Here is a 27,365-nt window from a genome sequence, read left to right as displayed (position 1 = left end):
TCAAGTTTCAAAGGGTTCAAAACATAAGGATACAACATAATAACATTGTATGGTAATGTGTCACGAAAATTAAATCTGATGATGATGCAGTCTGCACTGACATTTATTAAAGTTAAGGGTTATCCACCTTTCCAGGACTTTTTAAAAAGTCAACAACAAAGTTGTTCTTGGCTCCAGTTTAGAACGGCTGCTATGTATTTTGCAAACCACCAGGTGCCACTGTGCTACCTGATTGTAAGGCCTCGCAGCTTCAATTTTTTTTTGCGCAGAAAAAAAAGGCCTCAAAGCTACATATAGCTTCATCCACCCATCACTACACATTAGTACATGGAGGTTGGAAATAAATGAGAACTAAATACCAGCAAGTGTGTAACAATATTACAAACAGTAATAATAAAAACAATTAGCAGCAGTATGTAAGTATCTAAAAATTATAAGATGTATATAGATGATGTATAATGTGTTTAGCATGTAGTGTGCAAAAAAATAGAAATAACAATCAATTAGCACTAATATGTAAGTATTTTAAATTATAAATATGTATAATGTGTGTAAAAACACATACATTTGTGCCATATGCTATCATGCATTTTTTGCACTTAACATTATGAATGTAACAGTTTTGTTTGCACAGTGTATTTTAGACTTATTGAAGGAGCTGAGCTGGAAATTCCAAGATTAAACAAAAATACACACTCTTGCCCTAAGTTATGCCATATGCATGAACGCAGCCAAAATTATATATAAAAAAAGAGGATATAAAGTGGGTAAAATGTGCCACAAACAAATTATGTGAATCACATAAATACATTACATTATATACATTACATGCATTTAATCATCTGATCAGTTGTATTTTGTTTGTCACAGGAAGGGCTGAATGTCACCTGACTCTATATATCAAGAGAGACAATTAGAGCTGATGAGCAGCAGCTGTGCCAGCTGCATGATGGTTTTAAAGCTGACATGTGGCTGTACCACATGTTTTCTGTGGCTGACAGAAGCAATGGCAGCTATGTGGGGCTTGCTTGTTTGTGTGCTGGTTGTTTGGATCACTAAAGGTTTATATATTTCTTTTGTTTTATGCTTTAAAATAAGTGGGGTTTTGCAAATTTAAGGTTTAGTACCTAATGCCTGAAATGTAATTTAGCTGTAGGAAGTTTGATATGTGGCATCAAACTGCAGGAACATTTGATTAACAGCAACTTCACTGTCTGCAGGCTCTAGTGTGCCAATTGGTGGCACAGATGAAAGACTTGAGAATGGGCAGCAGAGGAGAGTTAGAGGTAAGAACATGAGTGACACAATGGAATCCATTAGACTTCTGTTAATTTCAGGTTAGTGCAACAGGAGGCCACAGCTCAGTCTTTCAGTGCTTTAGATTAATACTGTGGAACAAGGTACTGACTGAAACAATGAGACAAAAGGGGGTAAACTACTGCACCTGCTAGCTTTTATTATATACCATGTATGAATAAAGTCCCAGTTAAGTGCTTCATAATGCCATTGTGTCATTTCTTTTCTGAAGTGTGTAAGAAGTAACTTTTTACACAAATCAACCTTTTTTTTTTTAAACTGCCAATGATTGTAAGCGTGCATTTGGTCCCCCCCCCCAGCCACTCTCTGGCGGATCGCACATTCAAGACCGTGGATTTCTACAGAAAGCACCAGGACAAAATAACACCTGCAGGCTTGGCCTTCTTCCAAAGCCACTGGGATGAATCTGTCACCGATACCTTTCACAACACACTCAGTGAGTCACACTAATGCTCACAAACACAGCACAAGTTTGGTCTTTTGACGTCATATTAGCATTTCTTGATTTTAGGACAAAAAGATTGTTTTTGTCTTTCAATAATGAATTCTAACTATTGCATCTTCTCCCTGCAGACATGAAGGAGCCGGTGTTTGAGTTTATCCGACCTCCAGTGTACCACCCCCCACAGGTCAAATACCCTCACCGACAGCCGCTACGCTACCTGGACAGATACCGAGATGGAAAGGAGCACACCTATGGAATATATTGATCATGAGACGCACGCTCACAGAGCTGAAAATACACAACTATTTGCAAATGTGGAGTCATGTCCGACATATTTATGTTAAAAAAAATAAAGCATTTTTCAACTGTGCTGAGACTGCATTATGTTTACGCTGTCAAGGTTATATTTTTGGTCTTATAGGATCATATGTTAGTTTGTTAGATGGAAACACACAGCAGAATATTTCACATATTTCAATACAATTTAATGTGGTGGACATCATGGCTTTTTTTTCTTCGCAGTCTCAGAGATGTCAGTTTAGGTGGCAACCTCATATTAATTAGGAATGGAGTTCCAGGCTCATATTTGTCAAACTGCCAAAAGAGACATTTTGAAATGAAAGGGGAATTCCACTTTGTTTTCACACCAAAGTTTGTTTACAGTTCTTGGGAAGTACTACTTTTTTGCTTGGCTGGAATTCCTTAACTTTCACTTCCACTTTAACTGCCTGCTCTTTTCTACACTTTGACACTGAAAACATGCCAAGTTTAGAGGAAGATTTCTTGTGTAGATTTTTGTAAACTCTCCTCTCTTTTGGAAAATTCTGCATTATTGTAAACGACAACATCACAGTTTTTGGTGTCAAGCAGGTTAATGCTAATTTTCCATCATGCAGCCCTTAACCCCTTGACCTCTGAGCAAGCTGACTTGATTTCTTTCAAAAAGACCCCGAAATTAGCAAGAAATTAGTAAAAAGTACAAGCAATGTATGTACCAGAAAATTAGTTTTAAAAAAGTTTAAGTCAACAAAGAAATGACAGTTTTAAAAGTGCTTAAAAATTACAATAATTCTGTCATATGATTTTAAATATGTAATCGTGATAATTAAAATTATAGGTTTTCCTTATATTATTTTTAATTTTTCCTAGACATTTTCCCGTGCTTTTTAAAAATCATTTTCTAAATCTACTAAATTCTTGTTATTCGTGGAACATTTCCAAGTTACTGATTGCCTGTTTTCCCATGTTTTTGAGAGATACTGTACCAATTTGCTCGGGATTCAAAGGTTAAAACACTTGTGAAAGGTGGCAGGTGAAAGCAGCACAAGAAAAGGGGTTTTGCTTCAAGTTTCAAAGGGTTCAAAACATAACGATACAACATAATGACATTGTATGGTAATGTGTCACGAAAATGAAATCTCAGATAGATTGATGCAGTCTGCACTGACATTTATTAAAGTTAAGGGTTATCCACCTTTCCAGGACTTTTTAAAAAGTCAACAACAAAGTTGTTCTTGGCTCCAGTTTAGAACGGCTGCTATGTATTTTGCAAACCACCAGGTGCCACTGTGCTACCTGATTGTAAGGCCTCGCAGCTTCAATTTTTTTTTGCGCAGAAAAAAAAGGCCTCAAAGCTACATATAGCTTCATCCACCCATCACTACACATTAGTACATGGAGGTTGGAAATAAATGAGAACTAAATACCAGCAAGTGTGTAACAATATTACAAACAGTAATAATAAAAACAATTAGCAGCAGTATGTAAGTATCTAAAAATTATAAGATGTATATAGATGATGTATAATGTGTTTAGCATGTAGTGTGCAAAAAAATAGAAATAACAATCAATTAGCACTAATATGTAAGTATTTTAAATTATAAATATGTATAATGTGTGTAAAAACACATACATTTGTGCCATATGCTATCATGCATTTTTTGCACTTAACATTATGAATGTAACAGTTTTGTTTGCACAGTGTATTTTAGACTTATTGAAGGAGCTGAGCTGGAAATTCCAAGATTAAACAAAAATACACACTCTTGCCCTAAGTTATGCCATATGCATGAACGCAGCCAAAATTATATATAAAAAAAGAGGATATAAAGTGGGTAAAATGTGCCACAAACAAATTATGTGAATCACATAAATACATTACATTATATACATTACATGCATTTAATCATCTGATCAGTTGTATTTTGTTTGTCACAGGAAGGGCTGAATGTCACCTGACTCTATATATCAAGAGAGACAATTAGAGCTGATGAGCAGCAGCTGTGCCAGCTGCATGATGGTTTTAAAGCTGACATGTGGCTGTGCCACATGTTTTCTGTGGCTGACAGAAGCAATGGCAGCTATGTGGGGCTTGCTTGTTTGTGTGCTGGTTGTTTGGATCACTAAAGGTTTATATATTTCTTTTGTTTTATGCTTTAAAATAAGTGGGGTTTTGCAAATTTAAGGTTTAGTACCTAATGCCTGAAATGTAATTTAGCTGTAGGAAGTTTGATATGTGGCATCAAACTGCAGGAACATTTGATTAACAGCAACTTCACTGTCTGCAGGCTCTAGTGTGCCAATTGGTGGCACAGATGAAAGACTTGAGAATGGGCAGCAGAGGAGAGTTAGAGGTAAGAACATGAGTGACACAATCTTTCAGGAGCTACTTTCTGACACTAACTGAATTTCTCCTGCACTACAGAAGCCTCTCCCAATGATATCTCCATAAAGAAAGCCCTTGCACTACTCCAGTCAATGGAGACCATGTTGGAGCATAACACCAATGACGGTGAGCAGCTTTTATTGGAAAAAATAAGTTTTATGTGGAGGGAAGGTTCTTGGTCTCACATTTTAATGCTTTGTCTGGCTTTTGATATTTGAACAAAAAAAGTACAACAAAATATCTTAATCTACAATGTCAGTAATACAGCTACTGTTGTATGTTTAAACACATACAGACAGTTATTGTAGTACAGACTGGTCTATGTATTATGACCATACAGATGCATTAAGAGCTCAATATTTTTGTCATGTAATAAATAAAAAAAATTTAAAAAAATTGCTTACTTTAAAATCAAGTTCTTAGCAGTGCCAAAGTCAAGAGAAGTTGTACATCACTCAATTATTTTAGTTCTCAATAGTCTTTTAAAATGTCTTCAGTACAACTGGAAACCAATGAAGTGGAAGCTGAGGCATCAGTTGGCCACCTGAAACTTGTACAACAGATCAAACCCAAAGATGACAAACCCATGACAAGCGGCAATGTGACCAGTGTGACGACGGCGGCACCCAGCATGGACCAGGGGCACAACGCTACAACGGCGGCACCCAGCATGGACCAGGGGCGCAACGCTACAACGGCGGCACCCAGCATGGACCAGGGGCGCAACGCTACGACGGCGGCTCCCAGCATGGACCAGGGGCGCAACGCCACGACGGCGGCTCCCAGCATGGACCAGGGGCGCAACGCCACAACGGCGGCTCCCAGCATGGACCAGGGGCGCAACGCTACGACGGCGCGGCCGAGCATGGACCAGGGGCGCAACGCTACGACGGCGGCTCCCAGCATGGACCAGGGGCGCAACGCTACGACGGCGCGGCCGAGCATGGACCAGGGGCGCAACGCTACAACAGCGGCTCCCAGCATGGACCAGGGGCGCAACGCTACAACAGCGGCTCCCAGCATGGACCAGGGGCGCAACGTGACGACGGCACGGCCGAGCATGGACCAGGGGCGCAACGCTACGACGGCGCGGCCGAGCATGGACCAGGGGCGCAACGCTACAACGGCGGCTCCCAGCATGGACCAGGGGCGCAACGCTACGACGGTGCGGCCGAGCATGGACCAGGGGCGCAACGCGACGACGGCGCCGCCGAGCATGGACCAGGGGCGCAACGCGACGACGGCGCAGCCGAGCATGGACCAGGGGCGCAACGCGACGACGGCGCGGCCGAGCATGGACCAGGGGCGCAACGCGACGACGACGGCGGCTCCCAGCATGGACCAGGGGCGCAACGCGACGACGGCGGCTCCCAGCATGGACCAGGGGCGCAACGCGACGACGGCGGCTCCCAGCATGGACCAGGGGCGCAACGCTACAACGGCGGCTCCCAGCATGGACCAGGGGCGCAGCACTGAAACGTCGCCTGAAGGTGGTGCAGCCACTGTGGAAAAAGTGGGCGAAGTTGAAAACCCAGAACCATCAGACTCAGATGGTGACATTTAGAGTCAATGGAAAAAGTAGGGAACAGGTATGGGGTTCCATGCAAGAGTTAATTTTTGCATCTACAGATGTTTGTTTCTGCATGTACCTGCTATTGGCTCTACTTTAAATAAAACTCTAAAACTGATAAATTTGTGTCCTTATTCTGGGTGGGGGTACAAAGTTTTGTCTGCACTGTAAAATATGACAAGTTGATTTTTCTTTTTAAACGTATATTTTTCAAGGTAGAATGTTTCCTAGATGAGTAAAATAAGATTTGTGGCTGAGAGATAAAATGAGTCAAGTTTGAGGCAGCTAAATGTAAAATTGTTCACCTGTAGGCTGGTTACTCAGATATTAGCATTAGTCAAATGAAAATCCAATATGGCTGCCTTGGTAAAATGGCATTGACATTTTGCAGCACTTTGAGTGTTTGATTAGTCTTTTTGCCACCACTTGTTCATTGTTTCATAGTTTATTTCATGATAAAATTACTATATATTTGGAGTCTGGGTTTGGGGATAAGGATTTTGGGACAATTTGTTGCTTCTTTTAGAAGGATCTCTCAAACAAGAGTATCTCTGTAGGGATCATTTACATGCTGCTGTCAGACACTTAAAATAATCTCATCCTGTCAGTAGCAAAACAAACATTTAGTGTACATGAAGTGACTGTACAATTGCCCCAAGTGGTTACATTTCAGCCTGTCTTACTGCTTATGGCTGTGGTGCTCTTGCTTAATATTAAACCAATTTAAAAAAAAAAAGATTTGTCTTGTCAGTCACTTTGACACAAAAACACGAGAAAATAGGGTCCAGGTTGAACAATACCTTAGTTACCCTTTAACTTTGAGTCCAAAAACTGACGGTCAGTTCCTCAATTCTTTCTGTACTTTACCTATGTATCTAAATTGTGTCATCTTGAAATACTTCATATTTATTTTTAATTCAAATAAATAAATAACTAAATATAATTTAATTAAAGATGTTTAAATATCTGTAACACAAACTATAACCTAAGCGGACATGGTAAACATTTCTGACGCTACCCTGAGAAACAGGATAAAAGATACATTTTATTTTATATCAAATATATTCAAGATGGTTAACATCATTATATGAAGTGTGAGTGCAAATAGTATAAAAACATAATCAAAGCACAACTTAGTTTTTACTCTTTAACATACAAACAGTATATTACAGTACATAATATTATTAATGGAATCCATTAGACTTCTGTTAATTTCAGGTTAGTGCAACAGGAGGCCACAGCTCAGTCTTTCAGTGCTTTAGATTAATACTGTGGAACAAGGTACTGACTGAAACAATGAGACAAAAGGGGGTAAACTACTGCACCTGCTAGCTTTTATTATATACCATGTATGAATAAAGTCCCAGTTAAGTGCTTCATAATGCCATTGTGTCATTTCTTTTCTGTACCCATCTTGGTCAGTCATTGATCCCCGTCAGTATGGTTAACTGTTGGTATTTTACACTGCTGCAGATACTCAGTGTGCAGTGCTCACCTGTCAGCAGTTTCTTTTGTTATTTTTGAGCCTCCTGCAGCATTTCCTCCACAGTCAGTAGTTTTTCTCTGGGTTTCCCAGCAGCTTCACCTCTCCTCATCTCCACACTGTCAATCCTCTCCCAGTCTGAGAAAGTCACTGGTTTCACTCCTACAGGCGAGAAAATACAAATAAACATTGGCTTATAGTATTTTTTGACAACAGAAACCTTTTGGGCAAATTAAAAAACATGCATTTAAAGGAGCTCTAAATGACATTCAGAGCATTTAACAGCAAACTGCTACTCGCTATGTTGAGATCTAAGGGGAGTAATGGCATCCTGATCAGAGTGAAGTCATGCTACCTCTGTGTGTGTGTGTGTGTGTGTGTGTGTTGTAAACCGAGCTTCTCTGTTTTTTGTTGTGGTATGGAAACCAACCTTCTCTTTTTTTTGTTGAGGTAGGCCATCATGAGTTGAAGACTGAAAACTCAGAATTTTTTTTTTGCTCTTTCTCATCTATTCTGATAGGTCCTATGATGTGCTGACCAATAAAAGTTTCATGCAGCCTTTCTGTAAATTTATTTTAGCTATTTAGATGAGTGATTATAAAAAACTTCAATTTAAAAAAGTAGTGAATCAGCCAAAGGGACAATACAGTACCTCTCTGTTCCAGCAGAGCACTGATGCTTTGTGAACCAGGTTTGGCAGCAGATACATCCAGTGTTCCCGAGTCCATGTCCTCCACCAAGGATCGTGCAGTATCAAAACTATTGTTCATAGTGGTGGCGATCACACCAGTGGGGCCTGTTTTCAGCCAGCCACTGCAATATAGACCTAGAAAGAAAGATAGATTTACTGCATTTTTGTAGTTTTTCTAAGGAAGGATTAAGCTTGCTCAGGGTTGTGATTTTCCAGGTATTTTCTGAGTACCCGCCGCTTCTTGAATACGGCCCATGTTGTTCGGGACAATGGCTTTGCATGGGTCAAACGGCACTGATGGATCGATGGGGAGGCTCTTGTAGCCAATGCTGCTAATGACCATGCCACAGCTCACATCCTCCACTTCTCCAGTCAGCACTGCCTTGGCTCCATCACCCGATCCCTGCTCGTACAGTGGTTACCAACTTTAACGGCTATTGTACTGCAGCTGCACGTGACTACATGAGGGATTTACAAAAGGTAATTAAATAAAATCTTGTTTACCTCCAGCCTGTTGACCGCCAGCCGGATGCCAGCTGTCCTGTTGCGGTCGGGGTCGGCCAAGATTTCAACAGGGCTCCGGAAGAATCGGAGGCCCCAAATGCGAGAGGCCTTGTTTTGCTTCTCCTGCTCCTTCTCTCCTGGGATCTCCAGGGCTGTCTTCAACATCAGCTCCGTCAGACGCTTCCTGGGCCTTGGTAAATCTGAGCATAGATACTTATGCTTAAAATGGGCACCAGTAGGCTTTTTAATAATAAGATTAAAAATAGTCACATTCAGTGGAGTCTAGCTTTAAAAAGGATGGATAAGTTTCACTTTTACTTCAGTTCCCCATCAGAATAGGCTGTCTGTTTTAAAAGTACAGAGCATACGACTGGATAAATGAGACTTGCTCGAGTTGTGTGAGACTTTGTTAACTGAGGTTTTGATATAGTTTTGCTGTTATTAGACTTGGACCCCTATGAGGCAAGCGAGAAAAATAAAGTTTTCTTTCAGAATTCAATGTAACACAGGGTGAGTTATTGATGTACAAATGGTCATTTGAGGGGTTTAGTATTCATTCATTCATTCGTCCCTGTCTCGGGACAAAGACTTAATCTGTTGGGGAAATGAACACAAATATACTGTACATTTATGTGTGTGTGTGTGTGTGTATGTGAATGTGCTTTTATCTGCATATGAGTACACAGTTTTACACAATTATTGTAAATGCATTCATCATCATGTGACCTTTGCCATTTTTTCGAAAAGTGTGTGGGTGTGTCTGAGAAAATATGAACATATGTGAAAATACTGGTTACCAAAAGACACATAGGAGGAATTAACACATACACACTAAAGAAAACCTACAATGTTTCTATTTTGGAAAACAGTTGAAACCCACAGGGTTTCATAAATTTCCTGTAAGTGTGTGTCTTTTGATGTGCTTCGGTAACCACCATCAGTCACCACTGCAGCTCTGCTAATGTTACCACCGGCAAGTTTGGCAGCGTGGAAAACGAGACCGTTGCAAACCACCAGTTTCTACCAGCATCCTTCACTTCCAGCTTATCATACTTTACAGAGATAAGATCAAGGTTCTCATAATAAGTCGAGACGAGGGGACTGTTATCACTATGAGCCTGAGTGTGCTCGCCAGTATCAGTCAGCCTAATGTCATTTCTTCAGCAAGGACAAAGACGGGCCAGAGGGTCATGAAGACAGACTATGGTATTGCATAATTCTGTACATTTTTGCACCAGCACTAAACCTCAGTCACTAAAGAACATGTGTGTTCCAGCTGTGTTACTGGTTAACAGTTTCCATTCACCTTAGCGTGTAAGGGCTATAGGTCTCAATAGGGTATGCTGTAGCGGTTAACCTCAGCAGCATTTCTTCCTTCCTTGTGACATTTTCAACAGTCGCTGCATTCGTCAAAAATCAGATTTCTTTTGAACTTTCAGCGCAGATAATGCCTCACATGCTCTGCACTGCCACTTTGGTATAAGAAAAAGTTTGAATCTCTTTTTATGTGGCATTGCATATCATAAATGTTACTCTTTGTGGCCTTTTGCATTGCTTTAAAATATGAAAGATGAAAAATAGTCCCCACACACCTAGTCCAAGAACAGAGGCAGTAAACAGGAAGAGCCTTTCTCAAAAACAAAGGATAAAATTTACTTTATTACCTTTAAGAGCCTCTTTGACACCCTCAAAATCAGCCGCCACCATCTCAGGTCTGGTGTTTGGCAGGTTCACCATTTCTCTGAGCTCCTGTAGACAAATACAGCAGGGATGACTGGGCTGGACTAGAAAATGATCTAAAGCTGGCAGAATGTGTCTCTCTTAGTGAATGACTGCAGTGAGTTTAAAAGATATTATATATATCTGTTCATTTATCGCTCTCTCTATATATCTTTTTATTTTATTTTATACTTTTCATATTAAAGGACAGGGCTGCTTGAGTAACAGGCTGTCTGCGAGGCGGTCTGTGAGTCAGATCCACCCTTCACTCCTTCAGCCACTCATCTAAATATGGTCACTTGTGGCTCCAAAAAAACAAGATGACGACAGCCGAAATGGTGAACTTGACATTTTAAAAACAGCAGTCCACAAAATAACAGGTGACGTCACTGTAGCTACATCCATTATTTATCCAGTCTATGGTCAAGACACAAAAGCATTATCTTGTTATAAACTAGTATGTCCCTACCACGGGTTATTGTACTTAATGGGGTACTTCTGCAGGTATCAGGGGTTTTGTGAAAATACAAAGTGAAGTAGCTTAACTAATTTGAAATATCATTTAAATTTAAAACATTTAAAACACAAATTTGTGTTTATGATTTAGAAAAACATTCATAAGAGATAACAAATTGGTGCAATGATGATTTTCAGTTAATCTACTGCCACAATAAACAACAAGCTGACTGCACACCACACAGCTGCCACTAACCTCAGCTGTAACACCTTACCACTCAGAGTGTACCACAAACTAATAAACAAGCTAGCAAGCATAGATGTCAAAAATAATAAGCTAAAGGTAATGTACAAATAGTTGAAATATCTAGATTAAAAAGCATTGCAAAACAATTGTAATAATAAACTAGCGGTCGCCCTTAAAATATATCACATAATTCTTCAGGAAAACCGTGCGTGGCTACACAAGTTGTGAGGTCTTGGTGTAGTTTCATAATGGCCAAATATCATAACATTTGGGTTAGAGTGGGGTTGGAGTTGTGGTAATCAAGCAATAAGATGTTTTCAGCTGAGAGATTTTTGCTTTCTCTTTAAAAGGTATATATGAGTAACAGTTTTCTCTTCAGACACACACCTTGATTGTGCACGCAATCTGTATGGGCCCGCGCCTTCCAACAATTAGCACCCTGCGGACGCGACTCTCTGCTAGAGCTTCCAGGGCCGGCTGGGTGATGTCAGTTTTCTGCAGAAAAAAAAAAGAGAGATATTTTCCATGTTAGACTCTTTAATAACACTTTCCTCCTGAAAACTTGATTTCTCAGGGGCTATTTATAGTTTATCTTTATTTAAAGGATCATTTCATTATCATTTGTAATTTAGTTACTCACAGCTTGTTATGTTGGATTTGTAAAGAAAACGTTTTCTTGCTTGCCAAAACTGTGAACAAAGAATCCTTAAACGTCTTGATGAATTGAAGTAATTGTGGTCGATGTTTAAAAATGTTGTTTCTTAATGTTGAATTTAATGCGGATGCAGTAAAACTTCTGTGGGTGGCTCTTTTTTCCATTTTCTATGCAAGCATAAAACTAAATGCCACAAACTTTTTTATTTTTTATTCCACACAAAACAATGCATACTGCAGTACTGTCATCAACATGGTGATAACTGAGGGTGTACTTACCATGGACACTTGGCGATTGTCAGTATACCTAACATTTTGACATTTTTAGGGCAAGTTCCAGAAAAGCAAGAAAGTAGACCTTGAGTGGCCTTTATAAGTAATACATCATTCTGTGTAGTTGCGTTGCTTTTTTTGATATACATTTATTACTCTTTCTTATCTTAAATAACCAAGGCTGCATGTTTCTCACCTTCAGAAGGTCAATATCTGACAACAGGACTCTCGCTATGTCCAATGCAACATTGCCTTGTCCCACAATGACTGCTGTCTCACAGCTCAGGTCAGGACTCAGCTGAATGAAAAAAGACAATGATGAGAAACTGAGATTTGATGATAAAATGAGCACAACAGAAAGTAGAAACACCCGAAAAACCTGTTGTGATGATCTGTCACATGCTGTGAGCTGATGTTTTTACACATGAAACTATTGGATTTACACAGCGTACCTCTCGGCAGCTGGGCAGTCCGTTGTACCAGCCAACAAAGTCTTTGGCAGAGTGCACACCAGCCAAGTCTTCTCCCGGTACTCCCATAGTCCTGTTTCCCTCTGCCCCGTAACTCTACCATAAAATATCAGTAAAACAATGCATAAGGATCTTCAACACACACACATCATGAGAACAACTGTCTTACTGGCAGACACAGCGGTGCGTTTTTATGTTCTTACCAGTACGATTGCATGGTAGGCTTGCTTCAGCTCCTCAACGCTCACATCCTTCCCCACATTCACATTACCATAGAAGCTACAGCGTGAATGTTTGGCCGTCTGTGTGAATGTGTTGATGACGTTCTGAGGAGGAGAGAGGAAATGAAGGAAATTTGGATTAAAGGAACAGTTTACCTAAAAAAAACCAACCCAAATTTGTTTTTCTTATCTGTAATTAATCAATCAAGATTGTTTTGATGTGAGGTGCAGATTGTTGGAGGTATCGGCTGTAGAGATGTCTGCCTTCTCTTCAGTATTATAGAACAAGATGGCACTCTGCTTGTGGTGCTCAAAGCACCAAAAAAACACATTTGAAAAACACAACAGCAATGTTTCTTCCCAAAAATCATGACCGTGTTACTCAAGATAATCCACAGACTTTGATGTGAGCAGTTTAATGTAGGAACTATTTCTATTAAACTACAACCGCCAACCGATCACTGCCCTGAAGGAAGTGTGCATCTACTGCTTGCTCATGTAGCATCACTGAGCTAGTAAACATTACAGCTGTCGTAAGCATGAGCCTCACATCCTTGAGTAGCTGTACTCTTCCTTTTGTGTGGTAATACGGTTGGCTGGTGTAGCTCAGTAGAGAGAAAACAGTTCCTAAATAACTGTACAGAAGGAAGTGTGCATCTATTCATTGACAAGAAAATTGTGCTTGTAACAGCGCAAGGTGCAAACATTAACGCCATTGGCTAGCTATCATTACAGTTCAGCCAGGGAGGATGCTATCAATGCTTACATCTTGCACTGCCAGGAAAATGAGCCTCTTGTCCATGAGCAGATGCACTCTTCCTTCTGCGCAATAATAGGGTTGGCGGATGTAATTCAGCAGAAAGAAAATAGTTCCCAGATGAAACTGCTCACAACAAGATCTGTCAGACATCTCTACAGCTGATATCTTCAACTCACACCAAAACTATCTAGACTGACAAAAAGCTCTACAGGTAAGAGGAAAATATGCATTTTTGACTTGGGGATGAACTGTCCCTTTAATGAAATACTTGTACATGTTCAGAAATATGCTTACATGAGAATATTGATACCATGCTCATGTCTGTACATTAGATAAGCAGCTGCAACCAGCATTTTGGCAAAAAAGAAACAAATGAGCACATTCCCTACGATATTTACTACTTCTTTAAGTACAGAGACCGGAAGGAATACAGTTTCTCCCTGAGAGTGAGCCACCTGCCCTCAACATACTTGTTTTGTTTTCCATTTCAGTGCCTCTGGGATATTTTTAATATGGGGATTTTAGAATTGCATCACACATCCTCGTTGCCTCATGCAGTCACACACCCTATCATGACCTTTACTTTGTTGTCATACTTGATCATTATTGTTCACCTCAATATCTTCATTGTTAAAATTATTAGGTGACTGCAATTTTCCATTTTATGTGCCAGGAAGTTTGTAAGCAGGTTAGGCAAAGCAGTCGTCTGGGTGCTTTTATCATGCATTGCTACAACTGTTACAGACACACCTAGATTTAAGAGCCTGCAGGCAAGGCGGATACTTCAAACCTGTCTGCAGAGTCCTTTTTTATTGTGTAAACACAGAATAAACAGTGTTGAACATTATCTGATTTTTAATACATCTATTTAGGATCAAGGACCTTGACTTCAGGATGATCAGGGGCCACACCGAACCTGACCAGACCGAAGGGGACGGGCAGCCGCTCATAAATGTCCACCTCGACATCTGGACGAGCCTGAGAGGACACATGAATGAGACAAAACATGCTATAACAGAATCCTTTTCATTACAGTTGTTAGAAATATGACATGCATGGAAATAAGTCTCCTTCTAAAAACCTTACCCGTTAAACCCGGCTAAATCACAGGATTTAACTTCTTAAATATCATTACTTCATCATTTTATTTTTTTAGACATTTGTGTGAAATTTTGGTGGATGAATTTTCAAGTTATGGCAAAAAAACATGTACTGTGAGATCACAGTGACCTTTGACCACCAAATTCTCATCAGTTCTTTCTTGAGTTCAAGTGGACGTTGGTGCCAAATTTGAAGAAATTCCTTAAAGGTGTTCTTAAGCTTAGAAACACTTTAAGCATTCATGAGAATGAGACACATGCAAGGTAACTGTGACCTTGACCACCAAAATATAATCAGTTCAATGCTGAGTCCAAGTTGATGTTTGTGCCGAATTTGCTGAACCTCCCTCAAGGCGTTCTAAACAAGAATGAGACAGAAACAAGGCCACAGTGACCCTGACAAATTCTTATCATTTCATAATTTAGTCCAAGTGGACATGTTTGCCTAACTTGAAGAATTATGGCAAAAACAAGCACTTTCAGAGGATATAAATTTAGAATGCACACATGCCCTGAGTGGTTACATCGCAGCCTGTTTTATCACTGCTGGCTGAAGCCCTTTTACTCAATACTATACCAACTTTTTTTATTATACGCTAGTTAAACTTCAAAAGTGGAAGTATGAATGATAATTATTGTTGTGTTTGGTTTAAAAAATAAAGTGCTTTCCATCATTTGTCTTATTTTATTTGGATGAGATATATCACATGCTTTAAAGTAGCTGCGCAAAACCTGAGCAATATTTAGCAAGACTTTTCACAGTCTTACACAGAAATCTATGTAAGGAGATCACTGCGTAGTTTGTATTAACATGGTGACTTAAATATATCAGCATGGTCTACAGGAAGTGACTGCAACTGATTTCCTGGCCTACTTAACCAGGCCTTTGCAGTTCTAAGTATGAACATCTCTGAAAGACACCAACTGAAAGCTGAAGTTTAAAAGGTTCAAGCAGTCAGGGTGTGATAGGTGGATGAGGTGGAGTAGTCGAAATGTGCACACCCCTTTTTCTGTTTTGACTTCATTATTTGTTTGATGTGGGCCTGTCGGCTAAACCTTTGAAACTGCATGCAGAAAATATTTTGTGCCCGAACTAAATATTTTAACACACTTTGTGCCTGGGATATTCTAAAAAAAAACAAACAAACAAACAAAAAACATATTAATGGCTTCTTTTGGCAGGAGTTTTTTTTTTTTATCACGTTGACAGTTTGTGATGAAGTTAACTTTGGTAAGGATCACAATGCAATGCATGAATGAAAATGACGGTACAGGACAACAATGCCTGTTAAGACTTGCGATATGACAAAATACATCTTAAAATCATATGTGTTACAAAAATTCTTTGTAATTTTTTGATTTAGCACGGTGGAGGGCATCCAAAAGACTTTTACAGATTTTTACAGACTTTTACAATAATCAAACAAATTTTGAAAATGTTGCACGAAGATCTATTTCATCAGGCACTTTCAATTGTGCAATGACTGTATCTCTGTTAGACTGAAACTTCGCACAGTTCAAATTTACTGTGCGCTTTTAATACAGTGTGCAAATATTTAGTTTGATTCTTGCTTTAACTTGTCGACTGTCAGAGATTTTGTCTTTCCGTGTATACCATGGTGGCAATCTCTTTAATATTTTTGATTGAATGAGGTCTTTGTTGGCAATATTTCAAATCAGTGAATAGGGCTGCTTTAAGGCAATATTGATTTTTTAGAAAATGTTAGCAGTTCAATTTTGAAGTATCCTGATTTGTAAGGTGTCACCTTCAAATTTTTCAGAACCTTGACTACATCACAATATAAAACAACATGGTGAGATTAAGCTTAATTGATCTGGCCCAATCATGCCTATGTTCTTCAACATAACCAAAACAAGCAAATACCTTGATGAGATGCTGTGCCGAGTAGAACCCCGCTGGGCCGCTCCCTACTATACATACTTTTGGGGTGCCTGATGAATAAGATGCCTTTCCACGCCTATTTATACCTGCAGAACCATTGAAGCACAACAAATCAATTATAGAATTGCAGTAAACAGGAAGGACTGCTCTTGCTGTAAACATCTCACTTAGACACTGTCAAATAATTCTCCAGGCAAGTTTATGGACAGATCACAGCCAGGGTAAAGGGTAAAACTATTCAGAACGCTGTCCATTAGTGCACCATTTCAGTGTAAAAACTGAACTGACAGCAACAGCTCAGATGTTTTTAAATAGGGTTGTATATGGTCCTTATTCATGGTTAGTGTATTCATAACAATAGATACTGGTCAGCACGCCCCCAGTTTGAAGAAGCAGAGATAAAAGCTAAACAATCTACTGCTGTGGAGGGGTCAACAACAAAATGTATCTTGGCCACCTGAAGAAAAAATCAATCAATTAAAATGTACGCTATGTTGAGAGTATTTTCATTGCCTTGCCTTAATGTCAGACAGTGATTTCCAACTGGAATATAAAGCTGTTAAATCGCTCTCTCCAAAGCCAGACTGTGAATTAACATCGCTGAGCACAGGAGCTGCTTGTCTACTACTGCCTCGTTCAGATAGTTTATTTGACTTATTTTGTGACGTTTTGACGTTTTGAAAGGGTTAGCTCAGATTCACCAAAGTCACACAATAAAACAGAAAAACCTACTGAAAACAGCTTAACAATTAAAGATCTAAAGTGACAATAAGAAACCAGTTCATAGATTTTTAAAGTGCTTTGAAGTGAGTTCCAATCGGATGGTCAGAGAAGCAGTTAAACAGTTAAAACAATTCTCTGTACAGCATAAACTTACACATATTGACTTTTTTTAGGTAGCTAAAATACATTTTGTTGCTGGCCCCATCCACAGCAGTGCATTGCTTAGTTTCAGTGTCGGTCTCCTGCCTGCTTCTCTAAACTGAGGGCATGTTGACTGACATCTACTATATGTAATGCACTAGTAACTATGGATAAGTACTCCATACAGCCCCATTTGACAAAATATGAACTCTCCCTTTAAGGCACGAAGTTGTCCATTCATATTACTGACATATAAGCTGCCTGGTACATTAAATATCAGCTGATTTTTTTATTGCTGATTGAAGTCACTTTGTTAAAGGTGTCGCATGTTTTCTAGCTATGATGTATTTCTGTCGAAAGGCAACAAAACGCAAATGAGAAATGACTCATTTTTGTACTGAATTTGGCGTGTTTACTTCATGCAGGAAACACTGAAGGCGCCAGCTGAATATGAAGCATTAAACTGATCAGTGTTAACACATATGTGCTGTCAAAGTTTCTTACCATCATGAAGCCGACTTATCCACCTACTTCCTCCCGATTTCCACAACTTCCACCTGGAAAACAGCATGTTATGTCCGCTCATTTTCTTCCCCGTCCACAGAAAAGCTGTCTGGCTTTTCACCAACAAATAAGTTAAGGTTAAGTGGACTGTGTTGTTTCCCTGGAGTTTGGTTAGCAGCTCCACATTTCTGCCTGAGCTGTGAGCTTTGGACAGTCAGCAGGACTGAGAGCAAAAGCCAAGGTGAAAAACGTTTATCTTTCCTGAGCTGGCTGTTCTCAGCGGGGGCTGGTAACTGTTAGCTACATTAAAGCATGAAAGCGTTTCTAACCGCGTTTCTCTGTTTATTAAACGTTAACTTCGTCAGCGTCATTAAGACAAACTGTTTCCAAGGCTGCACATTGTGTTACAGCCGAAATTGTCCGTGCAACACCGACAATTCAATACGAAAGTTCCGCAGTAACAGTGTGCATCTTTTTAAATGTTAGGGACATTAAATTAGGGACTGTTCTTTTCTTTTTTTTCTTTTTTTTTTGAGAAGAGAGCCTGGTGAAAAAAAGGGGGATTGCATTTGAAATAATTTTAATAACTGTTTAAGCACTGGGGAGGGACTGTTTTTTAATTTTGTCTTAGGGGAGAGTCATATAAATTTAAATAAATGTATTTTGTAATTATTTTAATACAGAATTTTAAAGACAGCATGTTTGGAAGTCATGTTTTCTTTAAAAATCGCCCAAATGACACCATTTATCATAACCAGAAATTGTATATAAGATATCATCATTAGATTTTCAAATTTCAGATGGTCTGATAAGATATTATTTGGGACAAACACTTCATAGGACAAAACTATAACCAAATCTTCACCTCACACAAAATAGTGATATTTGTCTCCCTAAACTGGAATTTTTCCTTAATTTTTTTACATTATGTTTAATTTTTGTTGAACATAATAACATAATGACATATTAAATTAGTATGTTAAGACTCTTCAAAGGAATGGCAACATTGGAAAATAATTGCATTTATTGTACATATCAATTCAGACAGGAAACTGCAATTTACGCATTTGGCAGTTCAAACTCTTTTTTTTTTCTATATCAGTTACATAGGAAATACATAAAATAATCATTCTGCAAAAGTCAACAAATCAGGCCAATATGTGAAGCATAATAACAAAAATTCTTGCTCTGCAGTTTTAAATTACCAACACTGTTCACACGCATCGCACCTGTACACCACACATCAGCCAGGATGTGGTGGCTCGATCACTTTTCTGCAAACAAAGAAAAATTTTTTGTATAAAAGGAAATGGAGAGCAGAGCAAGAGGTGAGACACCTTTCCTGAGCACACGAGGCGAACTGCTGCTGCTGACTCAAAACACGTCAATCATCTGTTACAAAACCCTCCAATACCGATACATTTACAGAATGCCTCTGAAGTCCAAAGTATTTACAGATGTGACTAGGTAGGGACAATGGTGGATTGGCTGCTGAGGACAGGGGCGCTGAGGCCTGTTGGGTCGCCTGGGTGGATTTGGGGCTCTGGCGGGTCTGAACTGCTTTTTAAACTGTACAAACACAAATAAAACATATTAACAGGATACTATGGCATCATCTCTGTATCAGAGCAGGTCCAGTAGTACTTACTCGTTTGCATCTCGCAATCAGAGTTCCAATTAAGAGGATCATTGCGATGGTGAATGCTGTCACACTCAAGGCAATGAAGACGAGATCCAAAATGGGGCTCCTGCATAGTTCATGGGGATCTCTCTCTGCAAGGAAAAATGGCAGCAGAAGAAAGTTCAACAAAGAAAACAAACTTAGTTAACCATTTGAAATGGGCTTGATATCTTTTAAAACATGGAAAAAAAGGCGTTGAGCAACAAAAGAAGAAACTACCAAAACAATTAGCAAGAAATGAGTAAAAACCACAAGAAAATTAAAATTAGTATTAAATAAAAGAAAAAAGAAAGAAAGAGATAAAGAAAGTTAAATAATATAAGTAACCTGAAAAGACCAGAAGAAATCAAAAATGAGCAAGATATGGGTAAAAACTACAAGAACTTACCTTAAAACTAGTATTAAATAGAAGAAAGAAAGAAAGATAGAGAGAAAAAAGGAAAGAAAGAAAGAAAAAGGAAGTGAAATAAAACAAGGAAATGACCTGAAAGACCGGAAGAAATTATCCAAAAAATAGCAAGAAATTAGTAAAAACTACAAAAAAATCACCTGAGAAATATTTTTAAAAATAAAACAAAGGTATAGAATTTTTAAAAAAAGAAAGTCAAAAATACACATAAGGAAATTATCGTGGCTATTATTTTTAAGAATGATCTTGTCTTAGATATTCATAGTTTTGATGATTTTAAGTATGTAATTATCATAATTACAAATATTTTTTCCCTTAGCTTTTCCATTTTTCCCTGGCTTTTTAACAATCCTTTTATTAATCTACAAATTTCTTGCAATTTCATGCTTTCAGTTTTCATTGCTCATTGCCTTAATTCCCATGTTTTTGATAGAAATCTCACCAAATTCCTCAGTGTCAAAGGTTTAAAGACCATTCTGAATGTACAGGGTGTGCATGTTTGAGCAGACCGGTTAATTTCACCTGTGACAATAATAATGGTGCCATTGCTGGACAGGGTGTCCACTGTAGCCGTCTCTGATTTTAAGTATTTCCAGCTGCAGTAATAAAAATCTGTGTTCATCACTCCCAGCAGAGAGAGATGCAGGGTGAACCCATGGCCCTTATTGATCTGCTGCTCTCGAGTGACATGAATTCGACCCAGAAAATCTGCAGTTATGGTATTCTTGGTCACTTCTCCGTTGTCCAAGGATAGGTACACTACATCCTTTTTGCCATGAAAACGTCGGTGCAGGTAGAAGCCCGATGGATCAGGCCGTGATGTGGAGCATGTGATCTTAAATGATGAGTTGACCTTTATCAGAGAGATGGACGAGGGCTCTTGAGAAACTGTCAGGGAGAGACAAAGTGTTACTGATGGTCTCACTTTAAGACTCCATTAGACAGACATTGCTGGACCCCTTAAAAGGTCCAGTAATTCTTCACAAAATACAATGTCCAGTTGGGCCCCCTTTTCACAGTTCAGACGGAAGACAAAGAAGAGCTCCAAAGAATCATCCAAAAGGACCGAACTCTTTGCAGAAATTGTATAAAAAGTAGCTAAAAGCAGCTTCACTTTGACTAGGAACAAGAGTTAAAAAACAACATCAGTCGCATGGGATATTTTTCTGCAGAAATCATACTGTTATTTTTGATACTTTAGGTACATTTTGCAGATAAAATTGTGTTTAATTAGGTAGGATTTGAATGACGGACTTGGACTGAATTGTATTGTTACTTAAGAAAGTAATTAAGTGTCACCACTTCTTTAAGGCACACTGCTGAGAGAGTAAACACAGGATGAGGCTGCAAACAAACAGGAAAAGATGACTCACATTTCAGTACATCTTGTTTTGGATTTTTAACCAAAAAAGAAAAAAATCTCTCCATGCACTCACCTGTCCAGGTGCTGAGTGTTACCTCAGCATGCATACAGAGTAATCCCAACACACAGCTCCACCAGTGGGCCTTCATCCTGCACGCTGGGCTGCAGGTGAGCCACCACAGACCCGGCCAAAACGCTTCACTGACTAACTGACAGACTGACAGGCTGCAGAAACTGCACAAAGGAAATGTGACACAGACTGACTCTAACCTTGTGTTTATCAGCTGTGTGTGGGCTGTGTGTACTGTGCTGAATTAGATCAAAGACATAGAAGCATGTGTCACTGACAAAACTTTATTTCAAGAAATGTTCCATCACACATGACTGGTACATGTACACAGCCTGATTATATCTACACCATAATCTGCACACAAAGCATGTACACACTAGAACGGTCACTCTTTTTACAGTTACATCAAACAGACCAACAACACTTTTACTTTTGATTTTTACTTTGCTTCTTTTTATTGCAGAATGAAGTAAGTGACATAAAAGGTTTTGTGTTGCACTTTAATAAAATTGTAAGGCCACGCCAAAGCCTGTAACGCAGAGTTGTCATTAATTTTTTAATAGTCTCTTAGCCAAGCGGCAACCTCTGAGGCCGAAAAGTGAAAGCTGTGCAATTATCAAAAAAATGCAATTCCTCTAATGGCCACTAGGGGCTGGTACCTAAACAGAATATAGACCGCCATATAAAAATGCTCAACTTTACAACAGAAATAAACATATTTACAGTCTAGTACAAAAAACATTTTTGGTCTTTACAGGTAATTTAAACTGTACAGGGATGATTTTTTTCTAACTCACCAGTTCACATTTTATAAAAAGCCCAAAGTTAAGTATGTTTAAGAATGAAATATATTTAATATCACGCTTGAGATGTCAAAATGGGAGTCCAGAAACCAAAACGTCTTGGTAGTTAAGTCCATATTTTCATACAGTCTCTGCTTGTAGCTGAGATAACCCTGATTACATCATCTGGGGTCTGAAAAAATATGATGAATAAGAATAATATATTTCTATGTATATAAAATAATAAGATAATCACTGTAACATTGTTACTGGCCTCCATACTGTTTTATACTGTTTAATAACCTGTTTTCTGGCCTGTTTGTGACATCAAATGTGACACACCAGTAAATGCAAACATCAAGGCTTGCTTGTGTGCTGCAGAGCCACATACACAGCTCTGCAGCACACAGGAGTCTATAGCTTATTTTTAGTAGGTTTTCCTGTGTTTAAAAAACCTGTATACACTTGCTAATTTTGGTGGGAAGAGGTTATATATCGCCTACAGGAAGATCCTGAATTTGTCAGATAACCAGCAACTCTTCATTCCATAGTGCGGTGTCATTATCACTGTTGTCTCCTCGAGTCATTTTCTCCCTGGTGCATTTCATCATTTTTCTGCCTTTATCAGTTCCAATCAGGAAAAACAAAATTCCCAAAACAAAGAGGGAGATGAAAATACCCAAAACTGGGAATACAGTGAGTGCTCGCTCTGGGTTACCTGGCAAGATAAAATAACCTTATTTTAATGTGTATTAAATCCAACTTGTTCAGCATGTCTGAACAAAATCTTTGAATTATAAAGATGGGTAATAATAATGCAGGCATACTCTCATTAACTCACCATCAGTGGTCCTGGTGCTGTTCACGTAAACTGGTCCTTGTACGTTAACAGTCAATGGTTTAGTATGACCACAGTCTGTCTGTATGCGAATGGTAAAATTTTCCTCTCCTGTGACTTTTGAGGTGGCCAGCGACACATAAGTCAGACGATCCCATTCACACTTATATTCTAAGCCACTGTCACATGGTACATCTCCTCGTGTGCTGCTCCAGTGATAGCGTACACCTTTACAGCCCTCTAAGTTTAAACTGCAGTTTAGCGTCACGGTTTCTCCAGCAAAAATGCTCTCTGTTTTGTTGCACTTCACCATTTCTGGATAAAAGATGAAAAAGAGAAATGCATTACATGCTTTATTTACTTCATAATACATAGTGCATTTATATCTGGTATATGCAAATAAAATACCTGCAGCCAATGAGCTTTGTAGAAAAGTAAGACTCAAACACAACAGCAGGAGGGACATTCTTGAAGTCAATCTGTAAAAAAGAAAAAAAAGATATTGAGAACAGAGGGCCCCTGATTAATCTGAAAAAGGCTCACCTGATGTGTTAAAGATTTGGTGAACTGTCAGGTAGAGGTTGGTGCATTTTAATCTGTTTGTCCTTATATTGTCCTCTTTAATAAACAAAAATCATTTTCATGTTCTAGTTTTTAAAAAATGATGACGTTTTACATGCCACCCTGCTTCCTTCCACTTTTCTGATCAAAATGATTAAAGGGGGCAGCTCACCTTAAAATAAAAACTTCACAATCTAAACTGACAAATAGCAATAGAGGTAAGAGAATAAATATGCATTTTTTGACTTGGGGATAAACTGTCCCTTTAATGCAATAGTTGCACATTTTTTAGAAATATGCTGAGATGAGAATATTGATACCATGCTCATGTCTGTACATTAGATAAGCAGCTGCAACCAGCATTTTGGCAAAAAAGAAGCAAATGAGCACATTCCCTACGATATTTACTACTTCTTTACGTACAGAGACCGGTAGGAATGCAGTTTCTCCCTGAGAGTGAGCCACCTGCCCTCAACATACTCGTTTTGTTTTCCATTTTCACTTCAATGCCTCTGGGATATTTTTAATATGAGGTTTTTAGAATTGCATCACACATCCTCGTTGCCTCATGCAGTCACACACCCTATCATGACCTTTACTTTGTTGTCATACTTGATCACTATTGTTTACCTCAATATCTTCATTGTTAAAATGATTAGGTGGTTGTAATTTTCTATTTTCTTTTCCAGGAAGTTTGCACGCAGGCAAAGAAAAGCAGTCGTTTGGGTCCATTGAAAGGGTGAAACTAATCTTTCGTCGTGCATTGCTGCAAAGACTTTGTTAAACAGGTTTATGAGAGATAATGACTGAGTTTCTTTTTCACCAATTCCTGTAAAAGACACACCTGGGATTGAAAGCCTGCAAGGTGGCTACCTCAAACCTACTGAGAACCCTGTTGTTATACTTTAAATACAGAATAAACAGTGTAGGACAATTATTTAATCTTTAAAACATCTATTAAGTATCGCCCAATATCACTCGGCAGTCCACACCAAAACAATCTAGACTGATAAATATCACTACAGGTGAGAGGGAAAATATGTGTTTTTGAGGACATAGACTTACTGGCTTCTTTGCCAAGAAGTAGCCGAAACTTCCTCTGTATAGATTAAATCAGTCTTACCCCAGACAGGATGACTGCTTACAGAGCAGTGTGGAAACAAAGAAATAAAATACTTCTTTGTGAAACAGAAAATTCTTTCTCATTGTTTTTTCATGTAGTCCAAATCTGTAGTGCATTCAGGATATTTACCAATACAGGTTTTTATTATTTCTTTATGACATCTATGTCTTTTAATGTGATGCATTGGTGCATGTAATTTCTTTTTTTTTTGCTTATTTTCTTGCTTTTTAAAAAAAAAAAAAATTTGTGCTATGTTTTGGACCATGTTTTGTTAAAATGATCATTTCCTTCTCCCCTTGTTCTTGTAAAGAAAAAAAAAATCAAACTTAGGTTTCCATGGGTTGAGTACAGTAAGTATTGATATTGTGCAATTTTCGAAAAGTTTCCACATGTGCAGGTTCAGCTATCAAACTGTGTTGTAAAACCAGATTCCAAAACTTGACAGATCACAACAGCGGAAAGAAACTGTGACAACAATTCAGATCTACATGTCTGAGTCTCAGGTTTCACATAAAAGAACTAGTTTCCTGGAATAACAGAGCAAGATTAATGTCACCAGTTCAGTATCCGAAATAATGTCTCCCCTTATGTTCCTGAGATATGATGAAAAAAAGTTTTTTTGCAAACATTATGATGTCACAGTAAAGCTGGCCTTTAGCCTTATATATAATATAATATATAAGATCATCACTTCACTTTATCCTATTAAACGTGTGTGAAAATTTGTCATAACAATGTATGAATTCTTGAGTCATGGCCAAAATTGTGTTTTGTGAGGTCAAAGTGACCTTGACCTTTGACCACCAAATTGTAATCAATTCACTCTTGAGTTCAAGTGGATGTTTGTGCCTAATTTGTGGATATTCCCCAAAGGCCTTCTTGAGATGTCATCTTTAAGAGAACAAGCTAGATACAATGTCACAGTGACCTTGACCTTTGACCATTGGACCATGTCTAATCAGTTCATCGTCAAATTTGTAGAAATTAATTTGAGATGTTCTTGACAGATCCTGTTCACGAGAATGTGAAGGCAGCAAGGTCACAATAACCTTGACCTCTGACCACCAAAATATGACTAGTTCATCTTTGAGACCGAGTTAACATTTGTGCCAAATTTGAAAAATTACATCAAGGCATTTTTGAGATATTGGTTCAAAAGACTAGGACATACATATGGACGATGTCTGTAATAGTGGCCACAGCTATTGCCGGTGCAGAGACATAAAATGGAAACTCACCTACAGAATATAATTACACGGTTGTGATTAAAACCTCCCAAAACCTCCAAACAGAGTTACAAATTTGTGTGATGCTGATCTTAAATTTATTGTCACAAAATTTCCACCAACTTCACTCAGTTGTAACAACATAAAGTCACAAACTGACCGTTAGGGTGCATAAAAAGTAGTAAAGTAATGCATATATTTAAATTTGTCAGATTAAATGATGAAATTAACTAGAACTGAATCGATACAAGCAGACACTAAACATTTTAAATAATTAGCCCTAAGTAGTAAACGGTTGAAAAATACCCCAAACTAACATTAAATTACTGTTTTCATGCTAATATATTAATACTGATTAACCAATAAACTAATATCTAATGTTAATATTTTGCTTATGTACCTTCACTCAAGGGAATTTTGAATGGAGGACTTTCCTTACCTAAGACATCTAAAAACATCTTGTACCAGAATAATTGCAGCCTATCAGGAAACTCAGCATATTAACCTGTTTGGATAAACTACTCCAAGAATGAAAAAAACATGAATGAACTGCGACTGAGTGACTCATTAAGTGCTTTAAGTGCAGAAAAGCACACTTGTTTATAAATTTATAAACAGAAACAGATACTCACCTCACTTCATGTAGTGCTTCTCTCCAATGTGAGGAATGATTCTGATACAACAGGAGCTCTACACCCACACACCGTTTACTGTTGGCGTTTGGAGGCTGAATGCAGAGATTACATGTTTACAGGGCAGGGAAGAAGGGAAAGTGTGTGAGAGAGGGAGGGAGGGATGAGGCCGTTTAGGGAGGGGTAGAATGGAGAAGTGTTGCTTCAAATGGGTTCAAGCGTCTAATATTAGAATGTGTAAATATGTACCTCTCAAAACAAACAAAATAATTCATAAACATTTCATAAACATTTCATAAACATTAAAAAATCTGTTATTTGGGAACAAGTTGTTTTTCACTTTTGATAATCTTGAACTGAACAGAAGCCCGCGTCTGTAGTGTCTGCACTGTAAACAAGCCCTTTTGTGTTATTTACAGTGACAGTTGACGCTGTGTAAGCTTAATTTCAACAAACTTACAATGTAACAAAATTATATAATGATATGACAGCCTGCAGTTTGTAAGTTCTGGCTGATCAGTGTAAATGAATAAGCTAATTAGTTAAAATTGACAGGTTAGATCCTTTACTGTGTTGACTAGAGAGACTGATCACATGGTTTCTCTGAGGGAAAAGGGAAAATGGGCATAAGGAAGATGGAAGGAAAGAATCTTTTTTAAAGATCAGTTCTTTGTTATTTCTTTGCCAATGTGAGTGAGATGTATGTGACTGTCCTGGTTAACTGTGGAGGCTAAATAACCCACCAAAATGAGATGGATTTTCACTGAAACAGAACTGTTCAATCGCACCTCTCACATTAATGTTTTTTCTTTATTATTATCAGGAAATTCACCA

At 38.5% G+C, this 27,365-nt stretch overlaps 3 protein-coding genes and 1 long non-coding RNA gene across 5 annotated transcripts; 1 reads left to right on the top strand and 3 right to left on the bottom strand.

The window, feature by feature from the left end:
* The first annotated feature begins 4,020 nt into the window (after positions 1 to 4,020).
* Positions 4,021 to 6,119, top strand: LOC121959187 (uncharacterized). The gene is made up of 4 exons (XM_088069907.1): positions 4,021 to 4,170; positions 4,330 to 4,395; positions 4,467 to 4,553; positions 4,925 to 6,119. Exons 1-4 carry the CDS (start codon positions 4,032 to 4,034, stop codon positions 5,989 to 5,991), a joined length of 1,359 nt encoding a protein of 452 aa, XP_087926033.1. The 5' UTR covers positions 4,021 to 4,031; the 3' UTR covers positions 5,992 to 6,119.
* A 903-nt stretch (positions 6,120 to 7,022) lies between these two features.
* On the bottom strand, positions 7,023 to 18,300 carry fdxr (ferredoxin reductase). Of its 2 annotated transcripts, XM_042507970.2 has the most exons (12): positions 17,847 to 18,300; positions 16,461 to 16,564; positions 14,358 to 14,453; positions 12,698 to 12,820; positions 12,477 to 12,590; positions 12,221 to 12,322; positions 11,485 to 11,592; positions 10,340 to 10,424; positions 8,676 to 8,875; positions 8,403 to 8,574; positions 8,133 to 8,306; positions 7,023 to 7,642 (listed from the first exon to the last, which is right to left on the bottom strand). In XM_042507970.2, the coding sequence occupies exons 1-12, from the start codon at positions 17,926 to 17,928 to the stop codon at positions 7,512 to 7,514; spliced, it is 1,491 nt and encodes a 496-aa protein (XP_042363904.2). In that variant the 5' UTR covers positions 17,929 to 18,300; the 3' UTR covers positions 7,023 to 7,511. The 2 variants fall into 2 exon arrangements, with proteins under 2 accessions (XP_042363904.2, XP_087926032.1); XM_088069906.1 differs by lacking the exon at positions 16,461 to 16,564.
* Positions 18,301 to 18,852: 552 nt separating this feature from the next.
* On the bottom strand, positions 18,853 to 21,560 carry LOC121959222 (uncharacterized). The gene is made up of 4 exons (XM_042508444.2): positions 21,373 to 21,560; positions 20,459 to 20,824; positions 19,495 to 19,619; positions 18,853 to 19,415 (listed from the first exon to the last, which is right to left on the bottom strand). Exons 1-4 carry the CDS (start codon positions 21,446 to 21,448, stop codon positions 19,269 to 19,271), a joined length of 714 nt encoding a protein of 237 aa, XP_042364378.1. The 5' UTR covers positions 21,449 to 21,560; the 3' UTR covers positions 18,853 to 19,268.
* Positions 21,561 to 21,637: 77 nt separating this feature from the next.
* Positions 21,638 to 26,667, bottom strand: LOC121959161 (uncharacterized). Its single transcript, XR_006106880.2, has 4 exons — positions 26,532 to 26,667; positions 23,398 to 23,468; positions 22,993 to 23,304; positions 21,638 to 22,869 (listed from the first exon to the last, which is right to left on the bottom strand). It is a non-coding gene; the product is annotated as an uncharacterized LOC121959161 (long non-coding RNA).
* Between the last annotated feature and the right edge of the window lie 698 nt (positions 26,668 to 27,365).

Source organism: Plectropomus leopardus, chromosome 19 (assembly GCF_026936395.1).
Source record: "Plectropomus leopardus strain MGB_pleo_1.0 chromosome 19, ASM2693639v1, whole genome shotgun sequence".
NCBI classification, from domain to species: domain Eukaryota; kingdom Metazoa; phylum Chordata; class Actinopteri; order Perciformes; family Serranidae; genus Plectropomus; species Plectropomus leopardus.
Note: the sequence above shows the minus strand (reverse complement) of the source record. Positions and strands in the feature narration are given on the sequence as shown.